This window comes from Meles meles, chromosome 7, assembly GCF_922984935.1.
Source record: "Meles meles chromosome 7, mMelMel3.1 paternal haplotype, whole genome shotgun sequence".
In the NCBI taxonomy this organism is placed as follows: domain Eukaryota; kingdom Metazoa; phylum Chordata; class Mammalia; order Carnivora; family Mustelidae; genus Meles; species Meles meles.
Genome location: NC_060072.1, coordinates 81733648 through 81752254, shown reverse-complemented (window position 1 = coordinate 81752254; position 18607 = coordinate 81733648). Strand labels below are relative to the sequence as shown.

At 39.3% G+C, this 18607-nt stretch overlaps 2 protein-coding genes across 5 annotated transcripts in view; one reads left to right on the top strand and one right to left on the bottom strand.

Moving 5' to 3' along the window:
• Positions 1–10556, bottom strand: part of IRAK4 (interleukin 1 receptor associated kinase 4) — a 30423-nt gene extending 19867 nt beyond the window's left edge. Inside the window, exons 1-2 of one of the 2 annotated variants that reach the window (XM_046013591.1) lie at positions 10427–10556; positions 2243–2412 (exon numbers count right to left, since the gene is read on the bottom strand). In XM_046013591.1, the coding sequence (XP_045869547.1) occupies positions 2243–2403 (161 nt within the window). In that variant the 5' untranslated portion in view covers positions 2404–2412; positions 10427–10556. Of the gene's footprint in view, positions 1–2242; positions 2413–10248; positions 10386–10426 lie in introns of those variants that run through there. The other variant, XM_046013592.1, reaches the window with a different exon arrangement.
• A 157-nt stretch (positions 10557–10713) lies between these two features.
• Positions 10714–18607, top strand: part of PUS7L (pseudouridine synthase 7 like) — a 49506-nt gene continuing 41612 nt past the window's right edge. For 2 of the 3 annotated variants that reach the window (XM_046013605.1, XM_046013603.1), the window contains exons 1-2: positions 10765–12427; positions 14061–14980. In XM_046013605.1, coding sequence (XP_045869561.1) covers positions 14077–14980 — 904 coding nt within the window. In that variant the 5' untranslated portion in view covers positions 10765–12427; positions 14061–14076. Of the gene's footprint in view, positions 10739–10764; positions 12428–14060; positions 14981–18607 lie in introns of those variants that run through there. The other variant, XM_046013604.1, reaches the window with a different exon arrangement.

The window sequence follows — 18607 nt, the reverse complement described above, 5'->3', positions numbered from 1 at the left end:
GGCTCAGTGGGTTAAAGCCTCTGCCTTCAGCTCAGGTCATGATCCCAGAGCAATGGGATTGAGCCCCGCATTGGGCTCTCTGCTCGGCAGAGAGCCTGCTTTCCTCCTCTCTCTTTGCCTGCCTCTCTGCCTACTTGTGATCTCTGTCTGTTAAATAAATAAATAAATAAAAACTTAAAAAAAAAAAAAAAAGAGGAATACCATGAAAAACTGTTTCCCTTTCATCTAGACACACCAACTGGCCAGTGGATAACACTTTGCCACACTTGTATTCTTGCCTTCTCCCTCTCCCCGTGTGTGTGTATGTGTGTGTGTGCATGCATACATGTTACAGTATAAGCTAAACACCCTGTAGAATGTCTCATAGTCTAGACTTGTCTGGCTACTTTCCCATGATTAAATTCAGGTTAAAAATGTTTGGTAAGTGGGGCGCCTGGGTGGCTCAGTGGGTTAAGCCTCTGCCTTTGGCTCGGGTCATGATCCCAGGATCCTGGGACTGAGCCCCACATCGGGCTCTCTGCTCAGTGGGAAGCCTGCTTCCCCCTCCCTGTCTGCCTCTCTGCATGCTTGTGATCTCTCTCTCTCTTTGTCAAATATATAAATAAAAAATCTTTTAAAAAAAAATTTGGTAAGAACACTACCTAGGTGATGTGTTCATCCCACTGTACAGCAACCAGATCCACATAATGCAGTCTGTGCCATTATCAGTGACCCAAACTTTGATTACTTGGTTAAGGAGGTGTACTTCAGATATTTTCTTTATAAAAGTACCTTTACCCTTCATAATTCATAAGTAACCTGTGGAATACTTCGAAATCTTGTGCATATCTTGTTCATCAACAACTTTTTATCTTGTGGTATTAGCAACGCTGATGAATCTAGCATGCATCAGTTTCTCATGGATGATTGTAAATTGGTAACTTTTTATAAATCTTTCAATAATTATTTGCCACCATTATTCTGTAGAGAAGAGCTTTTTCTCCTCACCACCATTGCCTCAACTATTCTCCAAAAGGTTTTAATAGTAATATCAATAAATTATTTTTGAAAGTTGCTTTCAACTTAATCTGCCTCTTTTAAAGATTTTATTTATTTATTTGTCACACAGAGAGAGGGAGAGAGAACACAAGCAGGGCGAGTAGCAGGCTGAGGGAAAAGCAGGCTCCCCACTGAGCAAGAAGCTGGATATGGGACTTGCTCCCAGAACCCTGGGATCGTGACCTGAGTCAAAGGCAGATGCTTAATGGACTGAGCCACCAAGGCATTCCTAAACCTAAGTTTCTTTCAGATAATTTAAGATGTTTATCCTTCATATGAGGAAATGTTTCCTGGAAGGACTAAGATGGGAGTTGAGGCTTAGGGATCTTTATGAGGTTAATGCTGAAAATCACAAATTAATGTCTTTTCTTCTTGCTTCCAAACGCAGATTTGGGGCTGAATTTGGGTTGAAATCACTGACAAAAATAAAATCTGTACACGCATTTTATAATAAATCAAGAAGAGATAAACAGAGATGAAGAATGAGATCATCTGAAGACAGTGTTGTAAAATCCTCACTAAGAACTGAGACTTCCATTCACAGATGTGTATATTTACAAGCAACTTTAAAATGTCAATTCGAAGTACACTGTTAAGATGAAGTAGAAATTTACACAGTAGGATTTTACTAGAGATTCTTATAATATCCTTATGTTCAATCTGGATGTGACACGTGTGAGGCAGAGGAAACTTTCTCAGCTTGCTAAACAGAAAACTAGAGTAAAAGTGGGAATCTTGATTCTAACCCAAAAACTTATTTTTTTTTTTTTCTCATTTTATTTATTTTTTCAGCGTAACAGTATTCATTCTTTTTGCACAACACCCAGTGCTCCATGCAAAACGTGCCCTCTCCATTACCCACCACCTGTTCCCCCAACCTCCCACCCCTGACCCTTCAAAACCCTCAGGTTGCCCCAACCTCCCACCCCTGACCCTTCAAAACCCTCAGGTTGTTTTTCAGAGTCCATAGTCTCTTATGGTTCGCTTCCCCTCCCCAATTTTCAAGATCACAACACTAGCCTAGCTGACATAATGGAGAAAGTACCAAAAATTGCAAAAATGGAAAAAAAGAGGTTACTTATTAGCATTATTTCCCCGAGAGAGTTTTATTTTCTGAATTGCAACATTAGATGATATTTATATCTATTAATCATTCTAGATTGTTATGTAAGAATTTAAAAAGGAAGAGATTTTTATCCGTTACCTTATGTGAAACTGATTGTATCTATCATCACCAGATGGTTTTTTAATAGCTACCGCTAACTTCTTCCATCCTTCTTGAGGATCAATAAAATCTGACAGCTTCCTAATTAGTCCAAGATTGAGGCAGCGCACATATGTTGAAGATGTTATGGGCTTATTCATCTTCTATTCCTAAAATACGGAAAATTCTCATTAAAATTTTATGGTAGTTTTAGGGATGACATCTGTAAGCTTATAAATCACATTTTGCTACAATATGTGAAATGTCGGCAACTGATTACACCATAATAAAGGAACACTCCAAAGTCAACTAATTGATATTCTTTTTTTTTTTTTTAATTTATTTGACAGAGATCACAAGTAGGCAGAGAGGCAGGCACAGAGAGAGGGGAAGCAGGCTCCCCGCTGAGCAGGGAGCCCAATGTGGGGCTCCATCCAGGACCCTGAGACCATGACCCAAGCTGAAGGCAGAGGATTTAACCCACTGAGCCACCCAGGCGCCCCAACTAATTGATATTCTATGAAGAAATGAAAATTGTGGCTTATTTGTCTAACTGTCCTCTGGTCTTACTTTTTTTCTGCACCTATAATTATCCATGACAAATTGAAGAATTATTTTTCTGACATTTCTGAAGTACAATTTACACAAAGAAGTAAAAAATTCACTTTTTCAGAAAATTCCTGAAAATTCAAAAGATATTCAGGAATCAATTCTATTCATAAAATATTTTTCAATTAAAAATATTTTTCTCGGGCACCTGGGTGGCTCAGTGGGTTAAGCCGCTGCCTTCAGCTCAGGTCATGATCTCAGGGTCCTGGGATCGAGTCCCACATCGGGCTCTCTGCTCAGCGGAGAGCCTGCTTCCCTTCCTCTCTCTCTCTGCCTGCCTCTCTTGTGATTTCTCTCTGTCAAATAAATAAATAAAATCTTTAAAAAATATATTTTTCTCAATCAGTATTTATTTAAGCATTTGCCAACACTTTTTGGTAGAAGTAAAAAAAATGAAATAACTAAAAGATATAGTAAATAACTAACTTTTCCTATCACTTTGAATCCAACAAAACTGTCTGATAATAATTCATTCCCTACTAAGCCAAACCCTGTGGTTTACCACCTTAACTACACTCTAGAGAAAACCTTTATTTCCTCAGTCCCCTCTTTCTTTTGCCACTCCACCCTGGAGAGTGACAGCCAGGGATACATTTCACAATTCTACTTGTACACAGGCATTGCTGAATATAGGTATAGAGAATTAGATAGCTGAGCAGAACGGTATGAACACAAATTTATGGAGACTCTCTTTCCATGCAGCCTTCAAAACTGCTGTGAATCCTGTTGCCTCTGCTCATTGTCCTTAGTGACTATTTCATGACTTTACCTCTCTCCATGTGGTTTTATTTGACCTCTATGCCTCTCATTCTTAGCAAGTGGCAACCTTTGTCTAATTAATCAAGACAGGGATTCAGATATTCTTCTGTCAATTATTCTCCTTATTCCCTCTGTACTTTTATTTTTAAAATGTGACATAATTAATCTTTGGAGGAAAGGATATATTTATGTGGTACAAAATTCAGAAGCTATAAAAGAGTAAAAACCAAAATGTCGCCCTGTATCATAGGCTTCCATATTTGTATTCTCTTCTCTTTGGCCTTCTTTGACCACCACACCTAAGTAGGTCTATCTGCCTTAAACCCAATTATCTTTCATCACTGCACAATATAATTGTAATCATATATTTATTTGCTTGTTTATTATCTGCTTCCCCCCTTTAGACTGTAAGCTCCATGAGTCCATTTCATTTGTTAATAGATAACTGCTGATTAGCGACTTGTACATATTGCTGGTAAGAGTTAAGAATGAATGAATTTGTTGTCAAGTACCATGCTAGGTGATTCACATATTTCACTTAGTCCTTAAATTGATGAAGGCAATTTTGACATCTTTACTTCACAAAGACAGTAAATGAGAGTTGGACTTGAACTCATATCTGACTCCAAAATTCATTCCATAGGTCCCTACTTTTATAACTCAATGCACTGTTCAAGTCACTCTCTTTTCTATAAAAACAAGACATTTCCTTTCATTTATTCATATATTCAATGTATGTCAGGCTCTGTACTAAGTGATGGGAGCTACAGAAAGGAGAAAAAATCTTTATTTTCAAGCTTCTCAGTCCAGCAGAGGATATGAATAATTACAGTGAGTGATAAATGTTCCAAGTGGTGTGTGCAGGGTGTGGAGGCCCAGACAAGCATGGAGTGAAGATAGTCTGAAGAAAACATAGCAAGATATATCTGTATGGGGTGGGGAGAGAGATTGGAAAGATGAGTGAAAAGGAATGAGGATCAACTTAAAAGGAAATTCCAGGCAGTAGGAATAGCACGGAGAACATTGATTAGACCCAGGCAAGAAGTTTGATCTCTGTCAAATAAATAAATAAATAATTTCTTTTAAATAATATTTTATTTATTCATTTATTTAACAGAGAGAGACAGAGAGATCACAAGTAGGCAGAGAGGCAGGCAGAGAGAGGGGGAAGCAGGCTCCCTGCTGAGCAGAGAGCCGGATGTGGGGCTCGATCCCAGGACCCTGAGATCATGATCTGAGCTGAAGGGAGAGGTTTAACCCACTGAGCCACCCAGGTGCCCCAGTAAATAAATAAATCTTAAAAAAAAAAAAAGTACTGATGAACCATGGAGGTAAGAAGAAAACTAGGACAATAGCATATCAGAGATTTCTAGAAAGGGGGATAGGTTGGTATATAAGACCCCGAGAGGTCCAATAAACACTGACGGGTGTGTCAGATGTGAAAAGTGGGTGACTTAAGAAAAGTTTTAATGGGGGTGCCTGGGTGGCTCAGTGGGTTAAGCCTCTGCCTTTGGCTCAGGTCATGATCTCAGGGTCCTGGAATCGAACCCCGCATCAGGCTCTCTGCTTAGTGGGGAGCCTGCTTCCCTTCCTCTCTCTCTGCCTGCCTCTCTGCTTACTTGTGATCTCTGTCAAATAAATAAATTAATTAAATATTTAAAAAAAAAAAGGAACGTTTCAATGGCTCAGTGAGTGAATGGTAAAAATGCCTTTTCTAAGAAATATGGCTTTGAGGGAAGGGTGGGGGAAGGCATCTGTTCTCAAATTTAGTCTCAATAACCTTTACACTATTAAAAATTTCTGTAGAATCCAAAGAGCTTTTGTTTATGTTGGTTATATCTACAAATAATTACCTTATTAGAAACTGACACTGAAAAATTTAAAAATTACTTATTCATTAACTGATTAAAAATAAGGAATATACTACATGTTAGCATACATAATATATTTTGATAAAAATAACTACATTCTCCAAAATAAAAAGAAGAGTGACATTATTTTATAGTTTTGCTAATCTCTTTAATATTCAGCTTAATAGAAGACAGCTGGAGTCTCATATCTGTTTTTGCATTTACTCTGCTGCATTATACTGATTTGGTTGACACATATGAAGAAAATCCATAGAGCTGGAAATGGAATTTTAATAGTCTTTTCACAAAGTAGTAGATTCTTCTCTTTGACACTATAGTGAAACTTGATAAAAGGTAATTTCCTAACAGCTGCAATGTGAAATCTGAAACCATATCAATGAACTTTGTTTCATTAAAATCCATTGTACTCTGAATGAATCTTTTACCCGTAAGTGATTTTGACTCTATGAATCACTTGAAAGAGACTTGGGGACCCCAACCACGCCCTTAAAACTCCTGGTTTAGGATTTGCTTTTTGTTGTTTGTTTTTAAAGACTTTATTTATTTATTTGATAGACAGAGATCACAGGTAGGCAGAGAGGCAGGCAGAGAGAGGGAGGGGGAAGCAGGCTCCCCATTGAGCAGAGAGCCCGAGGCGGGGCTCAATCTCAGAACCCTGAGATCATGACCTGAGCCGAAGGCAGAGGCCCAACCCACTATGCCACCCAGGCGCCCCTAGGATTTGTTTTAAGGGTTAAGCTTGGTTGAGGATACAAAAGGGATAGTGAACAGAGTATATGTAAATATGTCAGCCTTGAACTGAAGGAAAATTTTTCTTCCAAATCTAGAAAGAGGGGTTTGGATACAGACATATTTGAGGGGAGAGGGAGAACTCCCACACAATGTTATTTCCTTGGTGAAGCAGGAGGTGAGGTCACCTAGTGCTAGGTAAAAGAACTGCCCAATCACCTTGAGGGTCACTGGGCAAATGCCTATGATTTCTTCAAGTTCAATGCAAAAGGCACTGTTGGCTTTCCCTGAGAGTCATATCTTTTGCTTCAAACTGTCACCAGTCATTCTTCTAGTATAAAAATTATATTTTATTGTTTATGTGTCTGCCTTCTCTTTTAGATGGTGTGTTCTCCTAAGCAGAGACCCAACCAAATTGGGCTTTAGCAACTACTTAAAACATTGTGTTGAGTGAGAGAAAGACTTTTTTAAATTAAGAAATTATGTCTGCCTATATACTTTGCAGTGGCTCTGTTCACATTATTTTTCTTTATTTACTCAGATTTCTCTCCATTTTAACAAGTACAATGTGATTGACAAAACTAGTAGAAGGAGGACTGCTTGGTAATCCTAAAGGCTAGAACTAAATTACAGGAAATTGAGAATAAAAAGTCTGTCTTAGGACCAGGAATAAATTCAGTAGCTTTCCTATACACAGATTTCTAGCAGAGGTGACAGCATAGGGCTACCAAAAAAAAAGGAAAGCCTCTGACAACTCCTCTCTCTATATATGTCTGTAAGTTCTAAATCTCAGAATTTAAAATTTTACTTTAAACACACATTCATATATCACCACACACATCTGGAAGAATATGCACTAAAACATTAATTGTGGTTATCTCTTGATGGTGATTTTTATGAGAGTTTTGTTTTCACTTGCTTTTCTGCATTTTCAATAAAAAAATAAGTTACTATAGAGAAAAAATGAAAAAGTATCACTTCTTTCAAAGCATTCAAGACACTGGAGATGGAGAAGAGAAGTGAGTTGGGAGAAACTGGAGGGAGAGACAAACCATGAGAGACTATGGACTCTAAGAAATGAACTGAGGGTTTTGGAGGGGGACAGTGTGGAGGTGAGCCTGGTGGTGGGTATTATGGAGGGCATGTATTGCATGGAGAACTGGTTGTGGTGCATAAACAATGAATTTCGGAACACTGAAAATAAAATAAAATAAAATTTAATTTAATTTAATTTAAAAAATTAGGATTAATGTAAGTAGAAAAAGATATATTGCTTACAAATAAATAAATATATTCATGCCTTTTCTCATGCCATTAATTCTCATGGTGACCATTCATATTTTTAAATAAGACAACTCAGATAAGAACAAAGATAAGATGATAATTGAGAAATATACTAAAACAAATGTTTCCTTGTGGAAATCAATACTTCTTACTCATATGGATGTTCTCAAAAAGACAAAGTACTGTGCCCCAAATAGGAAATAAAAGATTTTTGTCAAATGAATTAATGAAATTTTAAGACTGATTCATTAGCACTCTGATCAGAGGAAGAGAGTATAGAGGGGAGGAAGAAGTTGCATGGGCCTGGGTTCTAATGAAGCTCTTCCACAAACCAATTATGACCAGACTTAATAACTGAATTTCCTTGGATCTTGTTTTTTTACTCTGAGAAACAGAGATGATAATACCTAAGACTTGCTGTAAGATTTTAAACCAACAAATGCAAAGCGCCCATCACTTATTAGGTGATTTTAAAAAATGTTGGAATAATTATTTTATGGCAGAGTTTTTCTTATATAACATTTTTTTTTTAAAGAAAAGAAATGTGCAGATTTGTATGAAAGCTCAGTTTTCAGAATAGTGGTGAGGGGCTAATGACAGCAGAAATAAGAGGTCTGAGAATATAGTTAATCTTTTCAGGTAGCGGCAGTCTTATTAAGCACAGTATTTTAAATATATTTATAACCTCCCTAAAATACATTATGCACTCCCATGCTTTCTTAAGTGAAATATGCTAGATAACCATTAGTCTTTATTTCTGGACAACTCAGTACCAGCATTATGGGCAAAAGCTGGTGACACTTCTGGACCTATTAAATTATATAGGGCTGCCCTTTTCAAACTAGGATATGTGTTGGTATGCTGTATATTAAAAATAATACATAATTCTCAAGCATAGATTTAATTTAATATATATATATATATATATACTTAAGATTTTATTTATTTGACAGAGAGAGACACAGCATGAGAGGGAACACAAACAGAGGGAGTGGGAGAGGGCAAAGCCGACTTCCCGTGGAGCAGGGAGTCCAATGTGGGGCTCAACCCCAGGACCCTGGGATCAGGACCTGAGCAGAAGGCATACGCTTAATGACTGAGCCACCCAGGTGCCCTTGCTTTGGATATATTAAAAATATATATAATGTTTGTATGTATTAAAAACATAAAAACATTGATTTTCAATATTCTGAAATATTGAATATTGAAATAAATCAAATTTATGCTTTGTGCTGGATATTGATTCAAGGTTCTGGAGACAAAGCATTAGGAAAATAAGGAAAAAACCGAATTCATGGAACTTATATTCTAACAGATGAAGACAAGCAATAAGCAAATAAACCCTATACTAGGCTAGATGGTGCCAAATGGAGTGGACAAAAATAAACAGAGGAGTTTCACTCTAAAACAGGGTAGTCAGAGAAAGCCTCAGTGTGAAAGTGCCCTGTGATTAAGGGTCTCAAGAACTGGGAAAGTCAGACACTGGGATATCTGTGGGAGAAGTTTTCAGTAAAAGGAATTCTAAAAATATAAAGGTCTTTAAGTGGGCTCACTGAGAACAGCAGGGAGACAGTAAGTCTGGAGAGGAAGGAGCAGGACAGTGGCAGATTAGATGAGACCCGTAAGGCACCAGGTCTCCTAAAGCTTTATAGCTTTTATTTTTTATTTATTTTTTTATTTTCAGCGTAACAGTGTTCATTGTTTTTGCACCACACCCAGTGCACATCCAGTGCAGTACGTGCCCTTCCTATTACCCACCACCTGGAGCTTTTGTATTGATTTTGTGTATCCTCTGAGTGAGAAGACGGTGGAGGCTTCGAGAATAGGAGAGATATGCGCTATACTCAAGTCTTAAAAAAGACGCCGGGGCTGCTGCTGAGAGTAAAGCAAAGACTAAGCAGAGAAACAGCAAGAGACCAAAAGCAGAGGACACCAACGATCCAGGAGGGAGGTGCTGGCGGCTTGGACCAGAGTGGTAGCAGGGAAGGGGCAGTCCCAGGATGCTGGACAGTTTCCCAAGAAGAGCAAATAGAATCCCATGTGCAGAAATGAAGGGTGAGGAGGCTGCGCCAAGGTTTCTGGCCTGAACGTTTCTCGACATTTACTTGGATGGAGAACTGTGGATGGAGAAGGTCTGGCCGGCAAGATCAGGAGCTTGCCCTGGAGAAGTAGAGGTAGAAAGCAAACTTCAAATGAATGTTCAGCATGAGAGGATCAAAGAAATAGGAACTTTCTGACAGATCTTTTCCAGGATCACCCCAGACAGGTAAAAGGCAGACTTGAATATTCTCTCCTCTTAGGGCTCCTTGGGCAGACAGGTTTTTCGGGCAGCAATAGAGCTCCTGGTTCCCAAATGGTCTCTCCCTTTCTTTTTATCCCTCTGTTTTCTCTGCTGCCCCAGGCAGTCGGGTAATACTTTCCCCATCTGACAATGTACTTATCTGATCCTTACGCCCCCCTCCACTTTCTAATTTCCTGGAAACGTGGAAGCCAGAGTGACAAGCTAGGCGGAATCTTGGGGATGCCCAGAACGCCTTCCACGCGACGAGCATCTCTGCCCAGAGCTGGCTTACTTCCTGGTTCTCAGGAAAAGAGATTCATTTCGTAAACCGGTTCCCGCAACACACCGCCTCGGAGTTGCGAAACCTGACGCGAGGTGGGACTGAGGAACAGAAGGACTTGGAGCCGCCTCTCCAAGCCCCGGCTTCCTCCACAGGTCCGATGAACTGCTCCTCGGGAACCCACCCAACCTACCTTGGAGCAAACTGTGCCCACACACCCTACTTCCTTTCTAACTTTTCTCATTTTGAAGACAGAAAGGCGGTTTTTCTTCCGAAACCGTCCTTCAACAACCCTGACGCACAGGGATGGAGACCGGAGCGCAGACCGCGTACGACCTGTGAAGAAGACGCGCATGGCAGGAATTGCTTACCTGCCCAGTAGCGGGGCGCCAGGGCGGCCAGGGCACCGCCCCGCTGAGCCGGCTGCGGAAGAACCCCGGCTCGCAAGAGCACTGGGACGGGGTGGGCCCAAAATGTTACTCCCCGCCCCAGTCCCCGCCCCGTACCTCCTATGTACGCCGCCAGGCGGCTCTGCAGCGGGAGAAATTCCAAGTCTCGCGTAAGGCTCTTCTTTAAGTGGGAGCCTGCCCCTTTAAATACGCCGCTGTGGGAGACCAAGTAATTTAGGACTTCCGGACATGCGCGCAGCGTTGTGGCCAGCAATTCCTTAACTTGGACGCGAGGTAGACCGGTAGAGCTTCTTGAAAGATGTGGGGTTTTGTGTGGGGCAATGACGAGATTAGCATTGGGACCCCCGACTTTTTTTTTTTTTTAAAGATTTTATTTATTTATTTGACAGAGACCACAAGTAGGCAGAGAGGCAGGCAGAGAGAGAGAGGAGGAAGCAGGCTCCCCGCGGAGCAGAGAGCCCGATGCGGGGCTCGATCCCAGGACCCTGAGATCATGACCTGAGCCGAAGGCAGCGGCTTAATCCACTGAGCCACCCAGGCGCCCCGGGACCCCCGACTTTTTGCCCGAAAGAGGGAGGCGACATGAGCTAGTATCAGCGTTGGGGCAGGCGGGGACAGTGGAGGGAGAAGCAGGGGGAGACCCTGGCTGTGCTCGGGGTACTTTTGATGCTCCCAGAAGGCAACCCCGCCAGAGATTAGTTCTGCGTATTGGTGGCGGAAAGCAAATAGGAGTGACTGCAGTTGAGCGTTGGCATTTGAAGGAAGAGCATGAGGTGGAAAGCGCTACCTGCTGCCTTTCTAACATCTCCGCAGAATCTGCCCTCAACCAACAATTCCCCAACCAAACTACCCACTCTCCGCCCCGCACCCTCGTCAAGAAGTCTGCTGTCTAGGAATACTGCCTCTTTGTGTTAAACTCGACGTGGGCTTCTAGCCTCCCTCCAGCTTAGTTCCACTCTTTTACTAAGATGCTCAGTTGTAATTCCCTGAACATTACGTTCTTTCCAAGGTGTTCTAGCTAACCCAGTAGCTTGGAAGGTCTTTATATCTTCTTCCTTCTACTGGGGAAAGAGTACATCATCATTCTTTACTAGGACAGTCCTAAAACTGCTCTTGATGGCATTGCTTTCCAGCTCTTGGACTTCTTCATCACATTGATCTGCGCAGTGCCGTCATTCATGTTACTGAAACGTTTTTTTGGACTGTGTCGTTTTTCTACTCAAACACTTCCAGTAGCTATATGTTGACCACTTGACGGATTCCAAGTTCTTGGTTGGGCATTCACTGTCTGGCAGTTTGGTTCTAATCCTAGCTGTATTTTCCAGAACTGTACCACAAAACTTTTCCTTCTATTGTTCATGTATCTGGGCTGTTTAGTTTTCCCTAACACATTGCATATTTTGTATGTACTTATGATATGTCTCTACCTAATTTCTATGTCTTGAATTGTTTGGAGGACTTAAATGGTCCTTTGTATTATGCTTTCTCTGGTTATCATAGGTGAAAGTGATCCCTTCTTTCTTCCCTTTTACTCTTACAGCTCTTATTTTGTACTAGTTGTTTCATTTATTCAACAGTCAGTATTGATTGCATGCTTACTATGTGCTTGACACTGTTCTAAATGTGAGATTATCAGTGAATTAGGCAGACAAGGTACTTGCTCCCATAGAGCTAACTTCTGTTTGAGAAAGATATACCATAAATAATAAAGTTATTAGATAGAAATACTGTGCAGAAAATTTATTAGGGTTTGAGGAAAGAGAGTGTCTTGTTGGTTCCTTTATATCAGTCAGGGACAAACTCTCCAAGCTGTGAGTGAGGAATTTAATCAGCGGGCACAGTTAACACAAGGAATTGAAGAAGGTCATTGTGGTTGGAGTATAATGTGTAATGGAGAAAGGGTACAAGATAAATTTGGAGAACAGATAGAGTCCAGAATCTTAGAGGTCTCTGGAAGCCAGGGTAAGTAATTTGGATTTCATTATCAATATGATTAGAGGTCTTAAGGAGGGTTGTGATATGATTTAACTTACCTTTCAAATTATTGTTCTGGCCATGTGGAGAATAGACAATAGTGGACAATAGATTCGAGACCTTCACAATATGTAGGAATTTCTAAGATGGGAGTGCTAAATGATGGAAGGACAGCAAGAGTAATCAGAGAACCAGATGCTTAAAGTTGATGTAATTTTTAGTGTTGAGAAAGTCAAGGTTATGACCAAGATGAAGTAAAAGTGAGTGAAGTGGAGATCAAGGAACAGAGGGACTGTGGTGTTAAACAGATGATGCATATGGATGGACATGGAAGTCATGCTAGATGGGAAAACATTGAGGGAGTTGTTAAAATCATCTGTGAAAGAAGAGGAGTCGTCTGAGGACCAAAGAAAGAATGATAGCAGATAGTAAAGCCTGATTGCATGAACTTCAAAGGAGTTGGGATTTGGGGGAGGTAGAGGAGTGAGAAATGGTTTGCAGAAGTGGCAAATAGAAGATATTTACTTCCTCCAGGTCCTAAGTTAGGTAGGTGTGAAAGGAAAAATAGCCTTCACTTGAGAGGACTAGAGAAGCAGCAGCATGGGGAAATAGCTAAGTTTCAGTTAGGGCAGGAAACTGAGGAGGCTGTGCAGGAAACTAAGGGACAGAGGAAATTGAATATATCCTTACATAGTCTAGGAAATTAGGATATAGAGACTTTGCTGTGATTTCCATGTGACACGATGCATGGGACGCTTTGCTAAATTGGTTCAGATTAGTAGAATACATTTTAGAAATGGGATAAAGGCCAGATGATGAATTACCTGGAGAGGGTCATTAGTATGTGAGTAGTATGTGGTCCCTGGGCATTCTGTCTTTCATATAGCTCTATCTGGTATGGTAACTGTGGGCTGTGTGAAGAGTGAATAAAGGCTTCTTCAGAGGATTATTCTATTGTCTACTGCTTAAGATTTGTGAAGTATTCTTCTCTCTGATGCCAGTAGCACGGTTGGAATTTTCCTGTGGGTCAACATCAAAAGTTTGTATCTGTGAAAGTCTGGAACTGGGTTTTCAAGAAAGTTTAAGGCTCAGGATTAATTTAAGTCTGTTTTGAAACATAATCAAATTGCAAGCTTGTTTTTAGAACTTCATTTATCAATTTGGACTATTTCTTCCTGTCTTCTAGTTCTTTCTCTCATCTCTAACCCCTAATATATAAATATCTAGCCACAAATTCTCTGGAATTAGCTGGAAATTTTTGGGGATGGGATTTAGACAAATAGCTTTAAGTCCTATGTTCTGGTCTCTTTGTGGGCCGACAAGTGGTTATTTTTAAAGTAAATTTGAAACTGATCCATTTCAATCCCGGATAATAGATGGAAGCTTGGAGTGGGTGAAGAATGAAGTTGCAAATCATCAGTTATAACAGAAAAGATTACCTGTTAATTCATCTTAGTATAGAAGAGTGAAAATACACATGACATATAGAAATAAATTGCTAATGCCTTTTAAGGGGACTCAGGATTGAAAGGGAGAAAGAAAAATCCTACAAGTATATTTCTTTATTGTTATCCATAACTTTTCTTTCTGGTAACTGACTGCCTCTTTGTTTCTTTTGTAGGCATTGTTATTTAAGAATGGAAGAGGATACAGATTTTAGGATCAGGTTTAGTTCCTTGCGTTTCATTACTGATCATGTTGGATTTCATGGCACTATAAAAAGCTCACCAAGTGACTTTGTTGTTATAGAGATTGATGAACAGGGACAGTTAGTTAATAAGGCCACCAGTGAGCTGATTAATAAACTACAACCTGAGCCAAATAATTTTGCCAAAAAAACAAAACTTGATTTTCAAAATTTGTCCTTTAAAGAGGGAAGGAACCAAGAAGTCAATACTTTCACTGGGTGCTCTGATGATGACCAGAATGATCAGTCTCCTTCAGAAAAGGAAGATACTATCAATGATGGAACTTCCAAAGGTGAAGAAGAAAAAGTTGATGTTTTAGGCAACTTGTTAGATGAAAAAACTAATGAGTTACTGAATCACTTTGCCTGTGATATAAAAGAGAAATGGAATTCTAAAACTGAGCTAATTGGATCATCTCCTGAATTCTCATTGGGCAGAATCCTTGACAAAAGCCAGAGGGCTATTTTGCATAGTGCTGTTAGGCAGAAATTCCCCTTTTTAATAACTGTTGGTAAAAACAGTGAGATTGTTGTAAAGCCAAATCTTGAGTTTAAGGAACTCTGTCACTTGGTATCTGAAGAAGAAGCATCGGACTTTTTTAAATATTTGGATGCGAAGAAAGAAAATTCCAAATTTACCTTTAAACCTGATGCAAACAAAGACCACAGAAAAGCAGTCCATCATTTTGTCAACAAAAAGTTTGGAAACCTTGTAGAAACCAAATCTTTCCCCGAACTTAGTTATAATGCCGGTAATCCAAATGTAGTGATTACAGTAAGATTTCGGGAAAAAACACACAAGCACAGGAAAAGGTCTCTTTTTGAATGCCGGGATCAAAAAGTTATATACACAGGTAATGTAATAAATCATTACCATTTTCTTTGATAAAGTTAGTTAAAATTGTGTGAAAGATTAATAATTTCAAATGAATTAAATAGACTTAACCAGAGGGGTGTCAGAAAAAATATTTGGGTGTGGTTTTTAGTGGAAGATAAAGCCTTTCGAATTACACTAATTTTAAGAATTACCCTTATTGATCAAAGTATGGTTAACACAGATGCTTATAATTAACATAGTCACAAATGTACAAGGTTGAAGGAGTTATTTTGTGTTTAATAAGTTCCATTGGAGATAAATCTTGATTTCATATTTTAGAAGTTACTTTAATTAAAATTAATACTCAGATAAGTGGATTATGTCTGTTGTGCTTGGGAAAGTGAAGAGAGCACCTTGTTATCCAAACAAATGAACTTCCCCACACAAGGCAGAGAACCTCCTTTCAAGGAGCTCCTTCTTTGTCACTCTTTTAGAGAGGAGGCTCTCAAGCTTTAACATGCATTAAAAATCACAGAAAGGGGGGCGCCTGGGTGGCTCAGTGGGTTAGGCCTCTGCCTTCGGCTCAGGTCATGATCTCAGGGTCCTGGGATCGAGCCCCGCATCGGACTCTCTGCTCGGCGGGGAGCCTGCTTCCTCCTCTCTCTCTCTCTGCCTGCCTCTCTGCCTACTTGTGATCTCTGTCTGTCAAATAAATAAAATCTTAAAAAAAAAAAAAAATCACGGAAAGGGCTTGTTAAACAGATTTCTGAGCTGTATTCTCAGTTTACAAGGTTTACAAGGTTTGGGGCAGGGCTTTCAGAAATGCTCAGGTGATACTTTTTCTACTCGGTCCGGGGACCACATTTTGAAAATCACTGTTTAGCAGGTATATTCAATTCCTAGGCCTGGAAGGAACTGATGAAATCTTATTCTGCAAGTTTGGCTGATCAGGTTTAATTGGTCTATATCCTACATGAAGAATAGGAAGTGTTTCAGATGGCCTTGTTTTACAAATAGAGCAAAGCTTTTTTAATTTTTTTTCGTGGTTAAACACATTATTTTATTTTATTTATTTTTTAAGTTTTTATTTTAATCACCCAGTGCTCATCATGACGAGTGTACTCCTTAATCCCCATCACGTATTTCACCCATCCCCATCACCTACCTTCCCTCTGGTAACCAGCAGTTTGTTCTCTCTAGTTAAGAGTGTTTCTTCATTTGTCTCTCTGTTTCTCCCCTCCTTTGCTCATTTGTTTCTTAAATTCCACATATGAGTGAAATCATACGGTATGTGTCTTTCTCTGACTGGCTTATTTCACTTAGCATTACTCTAGCACCATCCATGTCATTGCAAATGGCAAGATTTTATTCTTTCTTTACTGCTGAGTAATATTCCATTTTATGTATATGCAACTTGTTTGTCCAGTCATCAATCCATCACTCGGGTTGCTTCCATATCTTGGCAATTGTAAATAATGCAGCTATAAATGTAGGGGTGCATGTATCCCTTTGAATTAGCATTTTTGTAATCTTTGGGTAAATACCCAGTAGTGAGATTGCTGGATCATAGGGAAGTTTTATTCTTAACTCTGAGGAAAACTCCATACCGTTTTCCACAGTGGCTGTTCTAATAGTGCAAGAGTCTTCCTTTTTCTCCACATGCTTGCCAACACCTGTTGTTTCTTGTGTTGTTGACTTTAGCTATTCTGACAGGTGTGAGGTGATGTATAATTGTAGTTTTGATTTGCATTTCCCTGATGATAAGTGATGGTGAACATCTTTCATCTTTTCATGTGTCTGTTGGCCAGCTGTATGTCTTCTTCTTCTTTCTCCTTCCCTTTTTTAAAAAAAATTTTAAAAATTTTTTATTAACATATAATGTATTAATGTATTATTAGCCCTGGGGTCCAGGTCTGTGAATTGCCAGGCTTACACACTTCACAGCACTCACCATAGCACATACGCTCCCCAATGTCCATAACCCAACTTTTTTTTTTTTTTTTAATATAATCTCCACACCCAGGCTGGAGCCTAATTCAGGGCTTGAACTCATGACCCTGAGACCAACACCTGAGCAGAGATCAAGTTGGATGCTTGAGCATCCCAGGCAGGCATCTGTTTGTCTTCTTTAGAGAAATGTCTGTTTGTGTCTTCTGCACATTGTTTAATTGGATTATTTGTTTTCTGGATGTTGAGTTGTATCAACAACTTTTTCTGGAAGTTGAGTTTATATATTTTGGATACTAAATCTTTATCAGATATATCATTTGCAAATATCTGCTCCAATTCTATAGGTTACCTTTTAGTTTTGTTGATTATTTCCTTTGCTGGGTAGAAGCTTTTTTTTTTTTTTTTTTAAGATTTTATTTATTTATTTGACAGAGATCACAAGTAGGGAGAGAGGCAGGCAGGCTCCCTGCCAAGCAGAGAGCCCGATGCGGGGCTCGATCCCAGGACCCTGGGATCATGACCTGAGCGAAAGGCAGAGGCTTTAACCCACTGAGCCACCCAGGCGCCCCTGGGTAGAAGCTTTTTGTTATGGTGTAGTGCCTGTAGTTTATTTTTGCTTTTGTTTCCCTTACCTGAGGGGACCTATCTACAAAAAAAGTTGCTACAGTTGGTGTCAGAGAATCATTGCCTATGCTCTTTCCTAGATTTTTATGCTTTCAGGTCTAATATTTAGGTCTTTCATCCATTTTGAATTTATTTTTGTGTATGGTGTAACGAAGTGGTCCAGTTTCATTCTTTTGCATGTGGCTGTCCAGTTTTCCCAACACCACTTGTTGAAGAGATTGTCTTTTTCCCATTAGATATGCTTTCCTGCTTTGTTGAAGATTAGTTGACCATATAATTGTGGGTTCACTTCTGGATTTTCTTTTCCATTTCATTGATCTGTGTATCTGTTTTTATGTCAGTACCCTACTGGTTTGATTGCTACAGTTTTGTAATATAACTTGAAGTCTGGAATTGTGATGCCTCCAGTTTTGTTTTGTTTTTCAAGATTGCGTTGGCTATTCAGGGTCATTTGTAGTTCCATACACATTTTAGGATTAGTTCTGTGAAAAATGCTTTGATATTTTGATAGGGATTTCATTAAATGTGCAGATTGCTTTGTGTAGTATAGACATATTAACAATGTTTGTTCTTATAGTCCATGAACACAGGATGTCTTTGCATCTCTGTGTCATCTTCAATTTCTTTCAGAAAGAAAACATTTTATAGTTTTCAGAATATAGGTCTTTCACCTCTTTGGTTAGGTTTATTCACAGGTATCTTTTTTTTTTTTAAGATTTTATTATTTAGTGCAATTGTCAATGGGATTGTTTTCTTAATTTCTCTTTCTACTGCTTCATTATTGGTGTGTAGGAATGCTACAGATTTTTGTGCATCGATTTTGTATCCTGTGACTTTAGTGAATCCGTTTATGAGTTCTATCAGGTTTTTGATAAAGTCTTTCAGGTTTTCTATGTATAGTATCATGCCATCTGCAAATAGTGAAGGTTTTACTTCTTCCTTAATTTGGATGCCTTTTATTTCTTTCCGTTTTTGATTGCTGTGGCTAGGACTTCTAGTACTGTGTTGAATAAAAGTGGTGAGAGTGGACATCCTTGTCTTATGCCTGACCTTAGAGGAAAGGCTCTCAGTTCTTTCTCATAAAAAATGG